The 19,094-nt window shown below is 37.0% G+C and overlaps 2 protein-coding genes across 3 annotated transcripts in view; one reads left to right on the top strand and one right to left on the bottom strand.

The window, feature by feature from the left end:
* The window catches only part of ANGPTL1 (angiopoietin like 1), a 22,385-nt gene extending 3,399 nt beyond the window's left edge, over positions 1–18,986 (top strand). The window contains exons 2-5 of the mRNA XM_008073807.2: positions 3,633–4,481; positions 15,333–15,526; positions 16,404–16,674; positions 18,294–18,986. Of these exons, the coding sequence (XP_008071998.1) occupies positions 3,659–4,481; positions 15,333–15,526; positions 16,404–16,674; positions 18,294–18,481 (1,476 nt within the window). The 5' untranslated portion in view covers positions 3,633–3,658 and the 3' untranslated portion in view covers positions 18,482–18,986. The remainder of the gene's footprint in view (positions 1–3,632; positions 4,482–15,332; positions 15,527–16,403; positions 16,675–18,293) is intronic.
* RALGPS2 (Ral GEF with PH domain and SH3 binding motif 2) overlaps positions 1–19,094 on the bottom strand; it is a 161,042-nt gene that overhangs the window by 40,313 nt on the left and 101,635 nt on the right. The gene's annotated exons all lie outside the window — the stretch shown is intronic.

Raw genomic sequence — 19,094 nt, 5'->3', positions numbered from 1 at the left:
GCCCGGCTGATTTTTTGATTTATTGTAGAGATGAGGTCTCGCTGCCCAGGTGGGTCTCGAACCCGCGGGCTCAGGCAATCCACTCACCTCAGCCTCCCAAAGGCGCGGGATTACAGGCTGAGCCACCAAGCCCGGCTTAGATAAAATAATTTTATGACCTAAGAGATTTTTTTGTTTGTGTTTTTTGAGGTGGAGTTTCACTCTATCGCCCAGGCTAGAGTGCTGTGGCACACTCATGGCCACCCCAGTGTTGACTGCTAGGCTCCGGCGATCCTTTCATGTAGCTGGAACTATAGGAATGTGCTACCACGCCCAGCTAATTTTTTTACTTAGTGTAGAGACAAGGTCTCACCAAGTTGCCTGGGCTGGTCTCGAACCCCCAGGCTCAGGCAATCCACTTGCCTCGGTCTCCCAAAGTGCTGGGATTACAGGCTGAACCACTGAGGCTGGCCTGAGTTTCTATTCTATTATCAAAATGAAACACGTAAACTTCAGTACTAGACTATGTTGTCATATAATGTAGTGGTTAATTAAAAACATGAACTCTGAAGTCTTCTGCTTAGGTACAAATTCTAGTAGGTCCCATCATTAATGACAGACAGGTAGAAGAAATGACATTTACCCAGGAGGCTGATGGCTTATATTTTATTTTCCTGTCTCCAGTATTTATGGCTTATTTTTATTTTAAAGAGAGGTCTATAATCATAAGTTAGATATATAAATATCAGTGGACAGAATACATACGGAGGGAAAGGAATGACAGCAGATAAGTCTGGGATGTAAAAGTGATGAAAACAAATTCTACCCAAAATAATCTTCAAATGCTTTTGCATGATTAAGCCATTAGTCAAAAAATAAGAAACATAAACTTAAAACTCCTCTGTAGCTATGAAATGAATAGGATAAAAGTTGCAGGTCTAGAAAAGTTGGGAGTAGAAGGTTTGAATCCACAAGTGGTTTAGCTTCTTCAGAATCTTATTCTTGTAAAATAATACAGTTTGCTTCATAGTATTGTTGAGAATGCAAATAGTTAACATGTGTTAAACACTACATAAATATAAGGGATTGTCATAGAGTTGTTGATAGATAATAGTTTAGACTATGTTATCAAATAATGTAGTGGTTAAGAACATGAACTCTGAAGTCTTTTGCCTAAGTTCAAATTCTAGTAGACTCCATTGCCTAAGAAGCTGTATGATTCTTGATAATAAGGTACTTGTGGATGCCAAATTTTTTCATTTAGAGATGAGAATATAGTAATCTACACCTCATAAGTTTGTGGTTAAAAAAAATAAGGACTTAAAACAGTGCCTGGCATTGAACAAGCATCTAACAGGTATTTTTTTTTTTTTGAGTAGGAGTCTCATTCTTTATATATATATATTTTGAGTTGGAGTCTCACTCTGTCACTCAGACTGGAGTGCAGTGGCCGCTCCCAGCCACTGCAGCCTTAATCTGCTGGGCTCCGGCGATCTTTCCACCTCAGCCTTCCAAGTAGCTGGAACTACAGGCGCGCACTACCACGCCCGGCTAATTTTTAAAAATTTTTATTTTAGAGATGAAGTCTCGCCAAGTTGCCCAGGCGGGTCTTGAACCCGCGGGCTCAGGCAATCCACTCACCCTGGCCTCCCAAAGCGCTGGGATTACAGGCTGAGCCACCGAGCCTGGCTGGAGTCTCATTCTTGTTGCCCAGGCTAGAGTGCAGTGGCAGGCTCACGGTCACCATAGCCTCGACCTGCTGAACTTAGGTGATCTGTAAGCCTCAGTCTTCTAAGTAGCTGGAACTTCAGATGCATGCCACCATGCCTGGCTAGTTTTGGGGATTTATTGTAGAGACGACGTCTCACCAAGTTGCCTAGGCTGGTCGTGGATCCCTGGGCTCAGGTAATCCTCTCACCTTGGCCTCTCAAAGTGCTGGGATTACAGGCTGAGCCACTGTGCCTGGCCTACAAGTATTAACTATCGTTATTTTTGTGTTATTATTATTATTAGTAGTAGTAATAGGCATAAACAACTTAGGATCTGGCTTCTCAAATCAAGAAACAAGTACTTAGGTGAAAGATTAGATAGAAAAGCTCTGTCTTAGGGTATCACTGCCATGCTTCAAAAACAGCAGATAGGAGTCAAGTTTAGAAGAGTGAAAGGTGGCCTTATAATACAGTAGTTTGCTAGTATATCTGATGGAGTGAACCACCTTAACAATAACACTAGTACTATTGCTCTTTTGAAAGTTAACTACAGAGAAAGGAAGGAGTCTTGGCTCTTGGAACTAGCAGAACAGGCATTTCTCATCTGCTATAGCAAAAGCATAACATTCCCAGCACACATTTTAGCATAGGTGCCACTGTTATAAATACTAACTGAGGGTCAGGGAACCTGATCTAGACCTTATTCTAATATTTGTGTGGCCTTGATTTTCAACATGTACCTGGGTGCAAAGAGGTTCTTGAATGAGGTGATCTAAAAGGCACTTTCCAACTCTAACATTCATATTCAATTTCAGGTAAGTTTCTTTTCCTGGTAACAGTTATGGAAAATAGCTAACATTTTACTGAAATACAGTTCTATAGAACCTCTGTTAGAAAAATGAACATGCTGAATCAACTATAAGCTTAGAGCATATATATATAATTAAGGTTCAGGAAACACAATTACCCACAGTAATGACCGTGAGTATTCTATCATTCTTAAAACTGTCACCAATCCCAAAAGGAGATGCTATAAAAACAAACAATATATGATGCTCAAGCTATCCGGTTTTAGATTTGTCTAAAATTTTCTTTGATAGGGAAAAAAGACATGATGATATTTATTACACAGGACAAATTTAATTGAAACTACGTGGTATAAATCTGAAAAACTGACCAATAAAGTCACCTGGTAATTTTAATACTAGTTAGGCAATAATGTTTTAATTAATGCCTTCCAAATACTGTGTATCATTCTCACAGTCTTAAGCCAGTGAGCTTTTGTTTTGTTTTGTTTTGAGTCAGAGTCTCACTCTGTCATCCAGGCTGGAGTACAGTGGCATGCTCATGGCCACTGCAGCCTCGATCTGTGAGGCTCAGGTGATCCTTCCACCATAGCCTTCCAAGTAGCTGGAACTATAGGCATGCACCACCACGCTCAGCTTTTTCTTAATTTTTTATTGTACAGACGAGGTCTCACCGTGTTGCCCAGGCTGGTCTCGAAGTTGCTGTTGGCTCAGGCAATCCTCTCGCCTCTGCCTCCCAAAGTGCTGGGATTACAGGTGTGAGCCACCATGCCCGGCCTAGCAAGCTTTTTACAGATAAGAAATGTGTCTTGAGGGTCTCAAAAGCCCCAACAGCACCCAGCAGCATGCCTCTGCACCCAGTGGACACTGACCAAAACCTGCTCACTGTGCTTGGGAACCAAAAGCATGACAAGGTGGTAGCTGGAAGAACTGTTCTCTGAAATCTAATTTTTAAACAGATGTCAAAGTGCTACAATTTAACACTGAACTTAAGAAATTAATAAAGTTCATTCTGGCCTAATTTATTAACACCAATAAATATTCCATTTTCCCCTTAGTTGGTTTTTTATATTACTGGCTTTAAATGTAGATTAACAGGAATTCTTATTTTTTCCTTTATTGATTTGGTTTTCCAAAGACGTCACTGAACAATCTCCTTTCAAAATGAAGTCTTTTATCTGGACGCTAGGCATGCTGTTCTTCATATTAATTGACACTGGACATTGCAGAGAAGGACAGTTCAAAATAAAAAAAATAGCCCAGAGAAGATATCCTCGTGCCACAGATGGTAAAGAAGAAGTAAGGAAATGTGCATACACATTTCTGGTGCCTGAACAAAAAGTAACGGGGCCAATTTGTGTCAGTACCAAAGGGCAAGACGCAGGTACCATTAAAGACATGATCACCAAGATGGACCTCGAAAACCTGAAGGATGTGCTTTCCAGGCAGAAGCGGGAGATAGACGTGCTGCAGTTGGTGGTAGACGTAGATGGAAACATTGTGAACGAGGTAAAGCTGCTGAGAAAAGAAAGCCGTAACATGAATTCTCGCGTCACCCAACTCTACATGCAACTATTACACGAGATCATCCGTAAGAGGGATAATTCACTTGAACTTTCCCAGTTGGAAAATAAAATCCTCAATGTTACCACAGAAATGTTGAAGATGGCTACAAGGTACAGGGAACTAGAGGTGAAATATGCTTCCTTGACTGATCTTGTCAATAACCAGTCTGTGATGATCACTTTGCTGGAAGAACAGTGCTTGAGGATATTTTCTCGACAAGACACCCATGTGTCTCCTCCTCTTGTCCAGGTGGTGCCACAACATATTCCGAACAGTCATCAGTATACTCCTGGTTTGCTGGGAGGTAATGAGATACAGAGGGATCCAGGTGACCCCAGAGATTTAATGCCACCACCTGATCTGGCAACTTCTCCCACGAAAAGCCCTTTCAAGATACCACCAGTAACGTTCATCAATGAAGGTGAGTTGCCTTTTACTGGTTTATTTTTTATAATTTATAGAGACAGGGGTCTCACTATGTTGCTCAGGCTAGCCTTGAACTCCTGGCTTCAAGCAATCCTCTTGTCTTGGCCTCCAAAAGTGCTGGGATTACAGGTATAAGCCACTGCACTCTGCCAACCTCTTACTGGTAAAAATGGAATTATATGACTAATACATATTATGAAACAATGCCCTTAATAAATGCTTATTCTTTGTTTTGGGGATGTTACACATACACTAAAAGTTCTATTTTTAAAAAATTATATCACCAATAATTGAATTAAATACATCTCCTCTTCTGTCTCCAAGGTTCTAGGCATTTATAAAAACTTATATGTATTCTGTGAAAAAAGGAGTCTTCCATTTGAATTCTTAAAAAAATCTAGGTAATATTATCCTTGAGACAGGAAGGAGTCCATGCTCCACTTCTAAGCTATGGAGTCTTGCTCCATAACCATCCCAGCTTCACAGTGCTCGACAATCCTTTTCTTTACCTCTTGCTACTCTTACCATCATCCTCTTCAAGAGAAACATCCCAAGTGCTGCTACCACTCTTTGCAAGCCTGTGATTACCCTCATTACCTCCACTCTGGCAGATGACTCATATACTACTGTGCTAAGTCTCATCAGGTCCTCAACTTTGTTCTTTCCCAGCTTGAAAACATCTGTATAAAACCCATGACTTCTTGCAATCAGCCTCGAGAAGAAAAGGTAGCCCTCTTATTTCTCAAAGCTAAACAAACAACAATTTGTGCCCTGTATCCAAATATATGTAAGTTTTTCTTACCATAAAAACCCCTGCATTGATCCTAAGATCCCTATCTCTACTTTAAAATTTCACTTTTTCCTCTCTTCATTCATTCATTCATTCTAGCTTTCTGAATAAGCATTTTACATTTACTTTACACATTTGTATCTATTTTCTCACAAGTCATTCTCCTGAATCATTTACAAGCTGATTTGCTTCCTTAGAGTGGTGAAGAAACCCCAAATGCCCCAAGGTAAAAATATGAGTAAATAAGTCACAATTCATTCACTTATTCAAGTGGTAGAACATAAAACTGCACAAAGACTATAAAATAATTTTAAGCAACAAGAATAAAAACATAGAACAAAGACTGGAAATAAATACATCATCACCTGGTTTTGTCTACCGCAGCAGAGGATATCACCAACCATTCCCAGAGCTGCATTCCTGAATTCCTTGTTACAATATTCTGACTTCCTTGTTAGAATATTCTGACTTCCTACTGCCCTGGGTCCTTTATTGACATCCTTTTCCTTCTGTGTCTTAAAGGCTTTCTTTAAGAAATTCTATTTTAAAGGTCTCATACACCTTCAAGGTTTCAAGTATCATCACTGCTCAGATGACTCCTGAATGGAGCTCTTACTTCTGATTCTAACCCCCAAGTTGGATGTTTGCATCTGGATATTTTACCATTATCTCACATGCTACTTCTTCCTGTATTGAAATACCTTCTTTTAGTTTGTCAATTTAGCAGATTTCAAGGCTTAACTCAAATACCTTTAATGTTAAAGACTTCCCAAATTCAAATAAACATATCTAGATGGCTCTTTACCCAAATCACTTACTATTTCTCAAAACATATTTTCTGTAATTGAAGTTACTTAGGTCTGTCTTCCTGCTAGTCTAAAAGGTTTTGTTTGATAGTGAACTGTCTTTTCACCATTCTATCTCAACATCTGGCCAGGATCAGGTCTGGCATGTTGTAGGTACTTGAGGAATGAATGAATGAGTTAGTAACTGAACCCTAAAACAACACTTTCCCCAAATTAGCATCCTTCTTTTAGAAATAAGTAAATTATGATAAAAGTAATACTTTTTTACTGAAGAAAGTCTAAAAAATAACAATAAACTTACACATTTTTGGAGGTAAAACTGACAGATCCAAATAGTTTTGATTTCTCTCTTTGATTTATGTTGCCACCCATGTCTGAACTAGCTTGGCTCGCCTTTGATACTGTTCATCTGTCCCATACACACAGTAACTGAATTCTATCCATGTCCCTTTTAAGTCTCTCATGTATGTGTCCCTCATTTGTATTGAGAGCCCAAACTCTAACTTAGATTCAAATTACCCATGGCAGTAGCTAAAAGATAGAGACTTCCTGGATTACCTGGAAAAAAAATTTCTCTGTGCTGTAGTTACCTCGCCTGTGAAACGGGAATAATAGTACTTAGAGTTTTACCTTTCAAGAGTGCTTAGAATAATGCCTGGCAATCAGAAGTTAGCTCTTACTAAATAGCCTGTCAAGTGATCTAACTCCATTTTTGCTCTGCCTCAAAATGTATTGTTACACTGTCAACAAATCCATCTTCTTAAACTACCTACATGTCACAGCAGTTCCCCATCACAAACAGAAAAAGTCCAATTTGCTTAGTCCGGCTAAGAAGGTCTTCATCAAAGAATCAAGCCTACTCTGCAGTTTTCCTTCCATTAGTTTCCTTCACAAAAACCACCTGCTCCAATAAAATGAATCCATTCATTTTCTCTTAACTATTTTCCATGCTTTCTGTCTATTCAAATTATAAGGCTCAACCAACCAACCAATAAATAAATAAAACTGAAACTCCTCCATAAGGCTCTCGTTGACTCCTATAGTCTCGAAGTGATTGTTCCTCTCCATGGAGTCCTCTATTCTCTGAAACATATATGTGATATTTCATATATATCCTATTCAATTATCAGTTATCTTCACATGTCCACATAGCTCATCTAAATAAAGTGTCTTCCAACTATAAGCTCTTTCCTGGTAGACAAATATTGTGTCCTATTTGCAGCTGCTAAATAAATGTTAGCTGACTCGATAACACTTTTATAGAGTTTCTTAAAGTTGTCATTTCAAAGATCTTCATGAAAGTACTTAAAAAAAGAAAGAAAGAAAGTACTTTAAGATATTAGGCCAGGCATGGTGGCTCATGCCTATAATGCCAGCACTTTTGGGAGGTTGAGGCAGGAGGGTTACTTAAGCCTAGGAGTTCAAGACCAGCCTAGGCAATATAGCAAGCCCTCGTCTCTACAAAACAAACAAAAAAACCTAGTATGGCATGGTGGTGTGCACCTGTAGTCTTAGCTACTTGGAAGGCTGAGGCAGAAAATCACCTGAGCCCAGGAGGTTGAGGCTGCAGTGAGCCGTGATTGTGCCACTGCCCTCCAGTCTGGGTGACAGAGTGAGACCCCTGACTGAAAAAAAAAGTACTTTATTACATTATATTGTACTGGATTTATTCATTTTATACTGTTCTAACTCAGTAGAGCAACAGGCCAAAGTATCATTAAGTTAGGTAAATGATGATCATTATTAATATGCGCAAGTCCTTTGATTTCCAGAGGGAATGCCAAAGGGAAAATGTGCACAAAAGCGATTCACTGACTATAGAAAGAAAAAAAATATATTTGTCTTTTATATCCTTTTAAACATTTTATGTTTTGTGTAAACATGTAAGTAGAGTGGTCAAGTTCGGAGACAGAAGCGGAGTGGAGGCTGCCAGGGGTGGGGGGAGGGACGGGTGGGGAGTTGTTTAATGGTTATAGTTTCAGGTTATAAGAAGAAAACAGGTCTGGAGATGGACGGTGGTGATGGCTGCACAAAAATATGAGTGTACACAATGCTAATGAACTGTTCATTTAGAAAAGTTATTAAGATGATAAATTTTCAGTTATGCATATTTCACAATTTTTTAACAGATGTGTTATGACAGGTAATTTTATATTTTCTGTTAAAATGGCTATTAAACATGGACCTCAAAAAAACCAAATAAACTTACAGAAAATGATAAAATAATTGTTTTAGTTAAAAAACATTTTTTCAGAAAAGAAATTTACTTCCATCTCTACCTTAAAAACAAACTGTAATTATACACCTGACAAGATGCCATCAATAAAATTTTCAACTGTTAATGTTATTCAGTGGCTGTATTTTGGGTTAGTCTTTTATAAAAGAAAACATTACTCTTTTACAAATAGTATATTTATAAAAATAAGTTTATTCCTTGCAGGAGGGTGTAGTGGACTGGAGAAGGTTCCTTCACAGTGTGTAAAAACATAGATCTGATTATCAGTAAACTTGGATTCTGGCAAAGCTTTGCTGAGGCCTAGGTGCCTCTATTTTTAAAAGAGAAAGTTGTGGCAATTAACGAGGTGATGCAGGTGAAGATGCTTTCTTCATGCTTTAATGTGCACTTCCCTTTATGTGCCTTTTCTTGTCATATTAGATATATGGAGACATAAAAGGTAAGCTTAAAAAGTTAAACTTGCAAAGCAATCACTAGAAACTAAAAATATCCTTTTTAGTGGCCGGCTTATTTTCCCACCAAATATTTACAACTTTATTTATAATGCTTCCTGTTAGTAAAATTTTTTAGGTATAATTGGTTTCAGTGGAACTCTTATATTAGCACAATACAAAACAAAAAAGAAGACTGGCCAAGCAAGGGGGCTGTTGGTATAAGACTATGTCAATCAATTAGGAAAAGGTAGTTGAGAAATTCTTTAATAATTACAAAAATAAAAGCTGAGATTGCTAACTGCAATTTAAAAATACAGATTAATAAACAGTAATTCATATTATTGCAAGAAAGACTCTGTTATTATTTTAGAAAGTATCTGCCTCAAACTTCCCACTCTAGAAATGTTATCGAATTTTTATTGAGTCAGAGTCTCACACTGTTGCTCAGGCTGGAGTGCAGTGGCATGGTACCGGCTCACCACAATCTGAACCTCTGGGGCTCAGGTGATCCTTCCACCTCAACCTCCCGAATAGCTGGGACTGCCATCACTTCTGGCTTTTCTGATTTTTTTTGAGACATAAGTCTTGCTATGTTGCCTTGGCTGGTCTCAAACTCCTGGGCTCAAGTGATTCTCTTGCCTTGTCCTCCCAAAGTGCTGCGATTACAGGCATGGGCCACCATGCCCGGCTGAATATTTTTACTTATACTTAACTCACAACTCAATTTAAAAGTTCCTCTCTCAAAAGACTCCATTTGCCAACCAGTTATTTGAAGCTCTAAATTGATTATCATCTTTATTACATTTCTCCTATCACAAAGAGGATTTTCCTTGCAATTTAAGTAATTAGGAAGTTCCTTTTATAGAAAAAGGACATGTATGTTAGAAATGAATCCAGTAAAGAAATGGTTCCATACTTTATATTCAAAGTATGAAATTTTTTTTTGTTTTATAACCCATTGTTCTATTTGAAATGTGGGTTCTTAATGAAAAATACACCTTGAGAAAAAATGTGGCATGAATCTATGAATCCGATCTATTAACTGGTGTTCATTAGCCCAATATAGACTTTATCATCACATAAACTGAGGTACAGACAGCTTTAAATTATTTATAAATTACAATGTAAATTCTGTATTCCTTGAATGACTAATAGAAAATTACCAGTTTTATTCTTGAGAAGTTAAATTTATCTTGCTGGTTTGCATATTATCAGAAATAAATTGATTAACATATGATGTAGGAACTTGTTCATGATGCTTCAAAGCGTATAGACTGGAAGTACCTTACTTTTAAAATAGGAATTTTAGTTCAATTACATTAAATGCAAATTCAATGTACAGAATTCTAGTTTCCTGCTTTGAGAAGAATCTTGCAAGAAAAAGGTTAATAAAATTTCTATTTTAAAAGTAAGGTACTTCCAATCTATATATATGTTGAAGCATCACGAACAAATTCCTGAATCATATGTTAATCAATTTATTTCTGATAATATGCAAACCAGCAAGATAAGTTTAACTTCTCAAGAATAAAGCTGGTAATTTTCTATTAGTCATTCAAGGATTTCTATGAAGCAATGCTCTTTATGGTATAGAGAAAGCAGTAAAACATTTAATACAGAACAATTTATAATTTAATTTTAGAGCAGAAAGTAAATAAGGTATGCAAGTAACGAGAAAATATTTCTGCCAAGATCAACAGTATGCACTGGGCTAATACAGGTTAATAATATATTTATAAGACTAAATATAAACAAATATTGAACTCTAATACTTAATATCTTTGCTGAGGAGAAAAAAGAAGCTATAAGCACTGCTAATTTTATCCATATGTTCTGAGAATTTCAACTAAATTTTCCTAAGGCTTTAATATCAACTAAGTCTAACAGACATCCAGAGTGTCAACACAAAGCCCACTGCAAAAAAAAAAAAAAAAGGGTTGAAAATTAAAGCTGAAGATAATCTTAAACTTGCATAATTGAAGTCTTATCAAAGCAAAGCTGGATTCAGAAAACTCAGAATGCTCCAATTTGCTTACATATCTGAGTGCCTGTTAAATAGCAGGAAAAAAGTATGGCACTATGGAACAAATGGTATTTGACAAATATTCTGTCAATATTCAAAACATTGATGTTTCTAAGTATTTTACAACAATTCAAATAACCTAATAGAAGTCCAATTTTTGAAAAGATACTTAGATGTAAAATGCAAGCTGTTAAAACTCTCAAATAAGTGTATAATAAACATTTACAAAATTGACATTTATAGAATAAAAGGTGACAGTCATAGACTATGCAAATTTCTCAAATGAAAGAAATATTTACGTATACTGAAACAAAATTACTTTCATGTATGCATTAACTATAACACAAATCGGTTTTAAAATAAGATAAACGTTCCTCTTACAGCTCTCCTGGTTCTCAAACACTGTTACCATGTGCCCTGCATAGCACCATCTAAGTACTTGTCACATCGTTGTGGAATTTTCTCTCTCTTGCTACTTCTCCCATCTCCCACTTGACTCTAAGGTTGTTTCTCTAGCCCTTGAGTTTAAGAGTCTCTATTCTATAGTAGATGAAGACATATCTGGAAAGAATCATGCAGAACTGAGGGAATTCTGGAAATCACGCCCAACAGGAATCATTTTGTTTAACAAATAATCTGTGTGCCTAAGTGTACTCAAACTGTGGATACACACCAAGAGATAAAGTCCTTGCCTGTGAGGCCTACACATAAACAAATATACCACCATGCATTATACAAAATAATCTATGTATGGACCTGGGAGGCATACTTTACTTTTCCTTTCATTTCACTCTCATATAAATGTAAAGTTCTGTAAATTTCATCCTATCTGAAATATGACCTTTCTGTCCTCCTCTGACTTGACTACAATGCATGTTTCTATCATGTGAAGTGGCTCATATGTGACTGGCAAAAATGGAAAATAGCATCAGTAAAACAAAGAGGTTATTCTTTTTCAAAGCACATTAATGTTCTATGCCACAGGTAACTAAAGCTGAATACAAAGTATATAACAGTTAAAATCAGCTGTTATTTTTAGTGCATGAATTTGTAGTACACAAGCCTTTTAAGGAATACACTATTTCTCTGCAGTAGAAATAACTGTACATTCATCTTTGAGTAGCTATATTAAATTTATTAAATAAGCTACTTAAATTATTAATTAAGCTATCACTATGTACTAAGATAAGGAATACAGCAGAAAAGAAGGAATAGTGACTGATGATGACAATTTTGCTAAGTACTGTGTTGAGAACTCTGAATACTTTCACCAAAGTCAAGTATATCCCAAGAATATAAGGTTGGCTTAACATTCAAAATATAATCAATATAATTTACCATATTAACAGACAAAGAAAAAAAGAAAAAACCTATCATCTCAGTAGACATAAAAAGCCTTTGGAAAAAAATTTTAAAAAATCCATTCATGATAAAAACTCTCAGCAAACATGGAAAAAAAGAACAAGAATTTAAAAATAGTTGTTATAACACTTCAATGCCTTAAAGAAAAATATGTTTACAATAAATGCAAAGATAGGACATCTCAGAAGAGAAATAAAACTATGAAAAATAACTAAACTGGCCAGGCTCACAGGCTCAGCCTGTAATCCCAGCACTTTGGGAGGCTGAGAAGAGTGGATTACCTGAGTCCAAGGGTTCGAGACCTTGCCTCCATAATAAATAAGAAAAAACATTAGCTGGGCATGGTACTGTGCACCTGTAGTTCCAGCTACTTGGAAAGCTGAGGCGGAAGGATTGCCAGAGTCCAGCTGGTCGACGCTGGGGTGGCCATGAGTGTGCCACTGCACTTCAGCCTAGGTGACGGAGTGAGACTCCAACTCAAAATCAAAACAAAAAAAAGGAAACAAACTGAAACTCTAGAATTAAACAATACCTAAAACAAATATAACCCAAGAAAGAAACCACAAATCTTCCCAGTTTCTCAAAGTTTTACTAGTAGTCTAGAGTAAAAATGGATATTGTATCATAATTTTAAAAAATCTGAACCAATACTCTGATTGCATAAACTTTTCGCCTTTAGTAAAGATTTCCGTGGAGAGGAACAATTCTGATTCTTAGCCCAATTTTTTGTGGCCTTGCACCTGCAAGTCTAACAAAGTCGTGGGAAAAAAAGAGCTTTTAACAAGTGGGAAAAAAAAAAAGAAAAAAGAAAACTGGAAACATAGAGAGATAGCAATAAAACATAATACAAATACAGATTAGAAAAATTGACGTTCTGATTTTTGTGTGTGGCTTTCAATTCCCTTGTATGTAACATGAGAAAGTAGACTGATTCATTTAACAAAAAATAGTGACAGTCTTCCTAAGAGTTATAACAGTGATGACATGAAGTCTAAAGAAAAACAAAAGACAGTCTCTGTTCTCAAGGAGCATTCTAGAAGGAAGAGCTCACAGTCTCTACAAACCCCTTCTAAAGATATAGCTGTATAACTATATATTTAATGAGATTAATTATATCCCAATAAGGCCCAAAAGGGACACTATACACTTGGCAAAGTATCAACAACTCACGTCTAAAAATTCCAACAAGCCTATTATCAATACAGTACAGTGATTCTTTTTTTTTTTTTGAATTGGAGTCTCACTCAGTCGCCCAGACTGGAGTGCAGCGGCCGCTCCCGGCCACTGCAGCCTCGACCTGCTGGGCTCCGGCGATCCTTCCACCTCAGCCTTCCAAGTAGCCGGAATTACAGGCATGCGCTACCATGCCCGGCTGATTTTTTTGATTTATTGTAGAGATGAGGTCTTGCTGCCCAGGCGGGTCTCGAACCCGCGGACTCAGGCAATCCACTCACCTCAGCCTCCCTAAGGCGTGGGATTTACAGGCTGAGCCACCGAGCCTGGCAATACAGTGACTCTTATAAGAACTTTACTCGTCTCTATCTTCACATAATTTCCAAAAATTACACATCAGAATTTTAAAATTTCTAGTAAGATGTAAAATTTGACAATTAGAACTTTTATACTTTTTTTTTGTTCTAATAGATCTTTAGGGTAATTCTTATTTCTGAATAACTTAATATTTTTTGCATGCTTATAAAATGGTTCCAAACACAGGAGAAAGATGAGACTGAAGAATGTTCAGTAAAGCTATCCTTCTTTAGATTCAAAAACGTAGGTATTACAAGTTCAAGAGTCACTCTACAGATAACTTAACAAACTGTTTTCTCAAAATGTTATTAGTGAATTAAAAAATAGAGAAGGCTAGGCACAGTGGTTCAAAACTGTAATCCCAGCACTTTGGGAGGAGGAGGTAGGAGGATCACTCGAGCCCAGGAGTTTGAGACCAGTCAGGGTAACACAGCAAAACCTTGTCTCTACAGGAAAAAAAAAAAAAAAAAAGTCTTGTGTGGTGGTGTGCGCCTGCAGTCCCAGCTACTTGGGAGGCTGATAGAGGAGGATGTCTCGAACCCAGGAGGTCAAGGCTGAAGTGAGTGGTGATCTTGCCACTGTGCTCCAGCTGGGGTAAATGGGTGAGACCCTCCCACCCCGACTCAAAGAGAGAGAGAGAGATGGAGAGGGAGAAACCTAAAACTATACAACAACATGCGGGCAAATGTAGCAGCGTTCAGAATATGGACTCTGGGATTACAGATGGGCTTAAGTCTAGGGTTTACCACCTTCTGAAATACATGGTCTTAGTTAATTGTTCTATCTGTAGAACATCTGAAAGCTATCACAGGATCATTGTACAGGTTAAATGAGAAGGTTACTATTAGTCAAATATATTAATAAACTCTTTAGGAAAAGATTTAGGCCAACATTCCTGAAATGAATTACTAAGTGTTGTGGGGGAAAATGTAAGATCCTATAAGTCTGGGAAACTCTAGTTTATTTCAGTGCTTCTCGGCCTTTAATATGTATGTTGTGTGTTTCCAAAAGGGAAACAAAGTATTTTGCATTTTAAAAGTTTATTTGACTGTGGCTCCCCATTTTCATTGAGTATCTCAAAGGACTGTTGTGTTTCACAAAAATCAAATTTCCAGAACTGTAAAGTGGGCACTATGAAGAGCTATAAAAGAGTTGCTATCCCCTTGATCCAGTTGCTCAATCCCTCAACATTTCAATAAATAGATATGAAAAAACAAAGCCAATACGAATGAAGACACTTTGTGAGGTATGATTTATAATAGCAAAAATCAGATAAAACCTTGATGTTCAATAATAGTGAAATACACACTGATATATCAATATCGAGGATTGTATTATACAGCTACTATAAGTGCTAGAATGGAGACTATAGCTCCATGGAAATGTCTGTTAAAAAGCCGAAATCTAATTTTCTACATGTGTTAGGATTTTAACAATATAAAGATGTATGCATATGAACAAAGAAAAGAACAGTGGAAAATGAAACAAGTTCAAGTTCCAGATAATGCAACTGGAGAAATCCTTCTCTTTAACTTTTATAGTCTTGTGGATAGAGTAGATAAAAAGTTGTATCTGTAAGACTCCAAGAATCTTGATTAAAAACTATTTAATATGTCTCTTCTCATGTTAAGCATATCCTGGTAATCAGTGATATTTAAATTTCAGGACCATTCAAAGACTGTCAACATGCAAAAGAAGCTGGACATTCGGTCAGTGGGATTTATATGATTAAGCCTGAAAACAGCAATGGACCAATGCAGTTATGGTGTGAGAACAGTCTGGATCCTGGGGGTTGGACTGTTATTCAGAAAAGAACAGATGGTTCTGTCAACTTCTTCAGAAATTGGGAAAATTATAAGGTAAATCAGTGATTGAGAATTAGGGGAGGTGAAACAAAGCAGTTCTTGCAACAGTACAAGAAACAAGAAATGCATTCTATGCAATAAATAAGATACACTGTTAAAAAATAATTATTCATATGCTTTTTCATTCTACATCTTTTTACATTTTAATTTTTCAAGTAAAAATTAAAATGTAGGAAGGAAACTGAAGATATACTTTAAAATGTTCCCTTTTCAGTCTGGATGATACATCCATATACTTACCACTTTACAAAGATTACTATCAGAAAAGTTTTGGCTCTTTGACCAAGGATGAGGGAGATCAGGAACGCTTTTTAAGGATCTGAGTAGCTCACTAGTTACTGTTTTTAGTAGCTGCTAAAAACAGAAATTTTGTTCTGTTGTTAGGTTTTGTAGGATTTGAAGCTAGCTCTGCAAATGCATACAAACATACTGAGGCTGAGGTGAGTGGACTGCCTGAGCCCGCGGGTTCGAGACCTGCCTGGGCAACTTGGAGAGACCTCATCTCTACAATAAATCAAAAAAGGGGCGTGGTAGTGCATGCCTGTAATTCCAGCTACTCAGAAGGCTGAGGCGGAAGGATCGCCAGAGCCCAGCAGGTCGAGGCTGCGGTGGCCGGAAGCAGCCACTGCACTCCAGTCTGGGCGACAGAGTGAGACTCCAACTCAAAAAAATAAAAAATAAATAAAAGAAAGTAAAACACAACAAAGTGACAAGAGGCTTTTAAAAGTTGGGTGGTCAACAAAAGGAGAAGTTCACATTACCACTGAAATAGCCAATATCTTTGTGCTACTGCATGTTTAAAACCTAACTATACAAATGTTTATTACCTCTACCCTTATCTACACACTCATGTTCCTTCGTTTATTAACAGAAAGGTTTTGGAAATATTGATGGAGAATATTGGCTTGGACTGGAAAATATCTATATGCTTAGCAATCAAGATAATTACAAATTGTTGATTGAATTAGAAGACTGGAGTGATAAAAAAGTTTATGCAGAATACAGCAGCTTTCGTCTGGAACCTGAAAGTGAATTCTATAGACTGCGCCTAGGAACTTACCAGGGAAACGCAGGGGATTCTATGATGTGGCATAATGGTAAACAGTTCACCACACTGGACAGAGATAAAGATATGTATGCAGGTAAGAAAAAACTTTAATTCTTTGTAGAATTATTACCTTCTGTGCATTCAATAGAACCCAGTATTAAAGTTAATTTTATACTAAAATATTTTCAGGAAGGTCATTTTGTACACAGTTATGGGAAATATAACCTACTGAAAGAAATAGATATTAGGATCTCTTCTATAAGGTACCCCCAAAGTGTAATCTATGTGAAGAACAAGGTCCTGGGGAACAAAACAAAACAAAAACACATTCATCTGGAAGTAAATGCAACCACCTAAAGTTAATAATCAATACTAACCGAACACCTACCAAGTGCTAGGCACTGGTCTAGGTGCTGGGCTACAGCAGTGAACAAAGTTCCTACCTTTTGAAGCTTATTCTCTAGGAGAAGGAGGCAAAATGATTTGTAAGGTGGCAATAAGCACACTAAGAAAAGTGAAAGTGACTCAGGGAACAGAAAATGATGAGCAACAGGGCCGGGGGTAGGAGCTGTTGTATACGAGTTGGCCTGGCAAGGCTACCATGAGAAGGCAATACTTAAAAGACTGGCAGGGGACCGCTGGCACGGTGGCTCAAGTCTGTAATCCCAGCACTTTGGGAGACTAAGGTGAGGGGATCGCCTGAGTCCATGGGTTCAAGAATACCCTGGGCAACTTGGTGAGATCTCATCTCTACAAAAAAAAAAAAAAAAAAAATTAGCTGGGCATGGTAGTACGCACCTGTAGTTCCGGCTACTTGGAAGGCTGAGGTAGAAGGATCGCTAGAGCCCAGCAGTGAGTGTGCCACTGCACTCCAGTCTGGGCAACAGCGTGAGACTCCAACTCAAAAACCAAAAAACAAAAACAAAACAACAACAAAAGACCTGCAGGGAGTGAAGAAGGCAAGCCACTGGATACATGGTGTAAGAACATTTCTTAGAGGGTAAAAGCAAGATGACTGTGACATGTGGCACAGGAATAGCAAAAAAGCTTGATTTAGAGAGGAAATTGGTATTTTCATTAGAATCAATTAGACCATTCATATTCTTTTAAATTTAATTTTCATATGCTTTGGCTTTTTAAACCCAGTTTTCTGGCACTGATAAAGAGATATCTCCCCTGAAAATTCATTAATTTTTCTCTTTAGCTGTATCTTGGCAAGCAGCATGCAGATCTCTATTTTAACCTATTTCACACTGGTAAAAGAGAGAGAAAAGAAGAGAGATACAACCTTAACATGCCTCATTCACATAAGCCCAAGTGATTGTTGGCAGTGCTATTTTATCTTGAGAATTCAACTTCTCCTACACTTTACCCTCTCCATTAGTAACTATATCTTTCCTTCCCAACCTCTCCTTCAGGATCTCTCTCACATACAAAAACTGCTTGCATTTACTCTGCTACCTTGAAAATTAAATCCTCCCTTTTCCAAATACACATATTAAGCAAGCATAGAGAAAGATTAAAAAAGGCAATTCAAGTGATCTTTCAAGTAGCTGCAATAGAATAAACGAAGAAATAAAACTATTAAGATAAAGGCAACTGGAATCAGTAAGGGAAACTTGAACTGTTCCAAAGGTAGAGTAAGTTTTGACTGTTTTCGAGTACACACTTAGAAGAAACGTTTACTTTTATATCTCTAATTTTTCCTCAAAGGAAATTGTGCACACTTTCATAAAGGAGGCTGGTGGTACAACGCCTGTGCACACTCTAACCTCAACGGGGTATGGTACCGAGGAGGCCACTACAGAAGCAAGCACCAAGATGGAATTTTTTGGGCTGAATACAGAGGCGGGTCATACTCCTTGAGAGCAGTTCAGATGATGATCAAGCCAATTGACTGAAGACAGATGTCTCCAATTTAAATGACAGAGAACTCTGCATTTTTCATTTCCTAAAAATGTAAATGTTACATGTATATTATTTTGCACAATTTATTTCCACAGATATAGTTTTTTAAATGAATTTTCCGTAACTATAAAAGGGGATGAAGGCAGTTTCATCTGCCTTCAATATACTGCAGAAAATTATTTTATGTCCATATCCTAGCTATTTTAAAATTATACTGACCAAATACAGGCAAAGTTTGTTTTCTAACGTGTAAATATTTACCATGATGTAAAACAAATCTTAGTTTTATTTTAAATCATAACTGAATACAAGTTCAAGAGACTTAAAAATTTATTTAAAAACTATGAGACTGCTCTTTCAATGAAAAAAATAATTTTAAAATTTCCCTCAAGTAATAAATTTTATTTATAAAATTATAGACAGGAAATTAGAGAGAAACCTCTAATTTTGCCAATATAAAGTACATTTTTCATTAAATAAAAGTTTCTTCTAGTTGAATTTGTGCCTTTCACACGTAATTATTAATTCTGAGTTCTTGGCAATACAGTCTACGCCAGTATTCCCAAAAATATTAAGTGACCCACAGTATTAAAATACATATCATTT

This window comes from Carlito syrichta, unplaced genomic scaffold (genome assembly GCF_000164805.1).
Source record: "Carlito syrichta isolate Samal-C Ts95f unplaced genomic scaffold, Tarsius_syrichta-2.0.1 Scaffold316187, whole genome shotgun sequence".
In the NCBI taxonomy this organism is placed as follows: Eukaryota; Metazoa; Chordata; class Mammalia; order Primates; family Tarsiidae; genus Carlito; species Carlito syrichta.
Note: the sequence above shows the minus strand (reverse complement) of the source record. Positions and strands in the feature narration are given on the sequence as shown.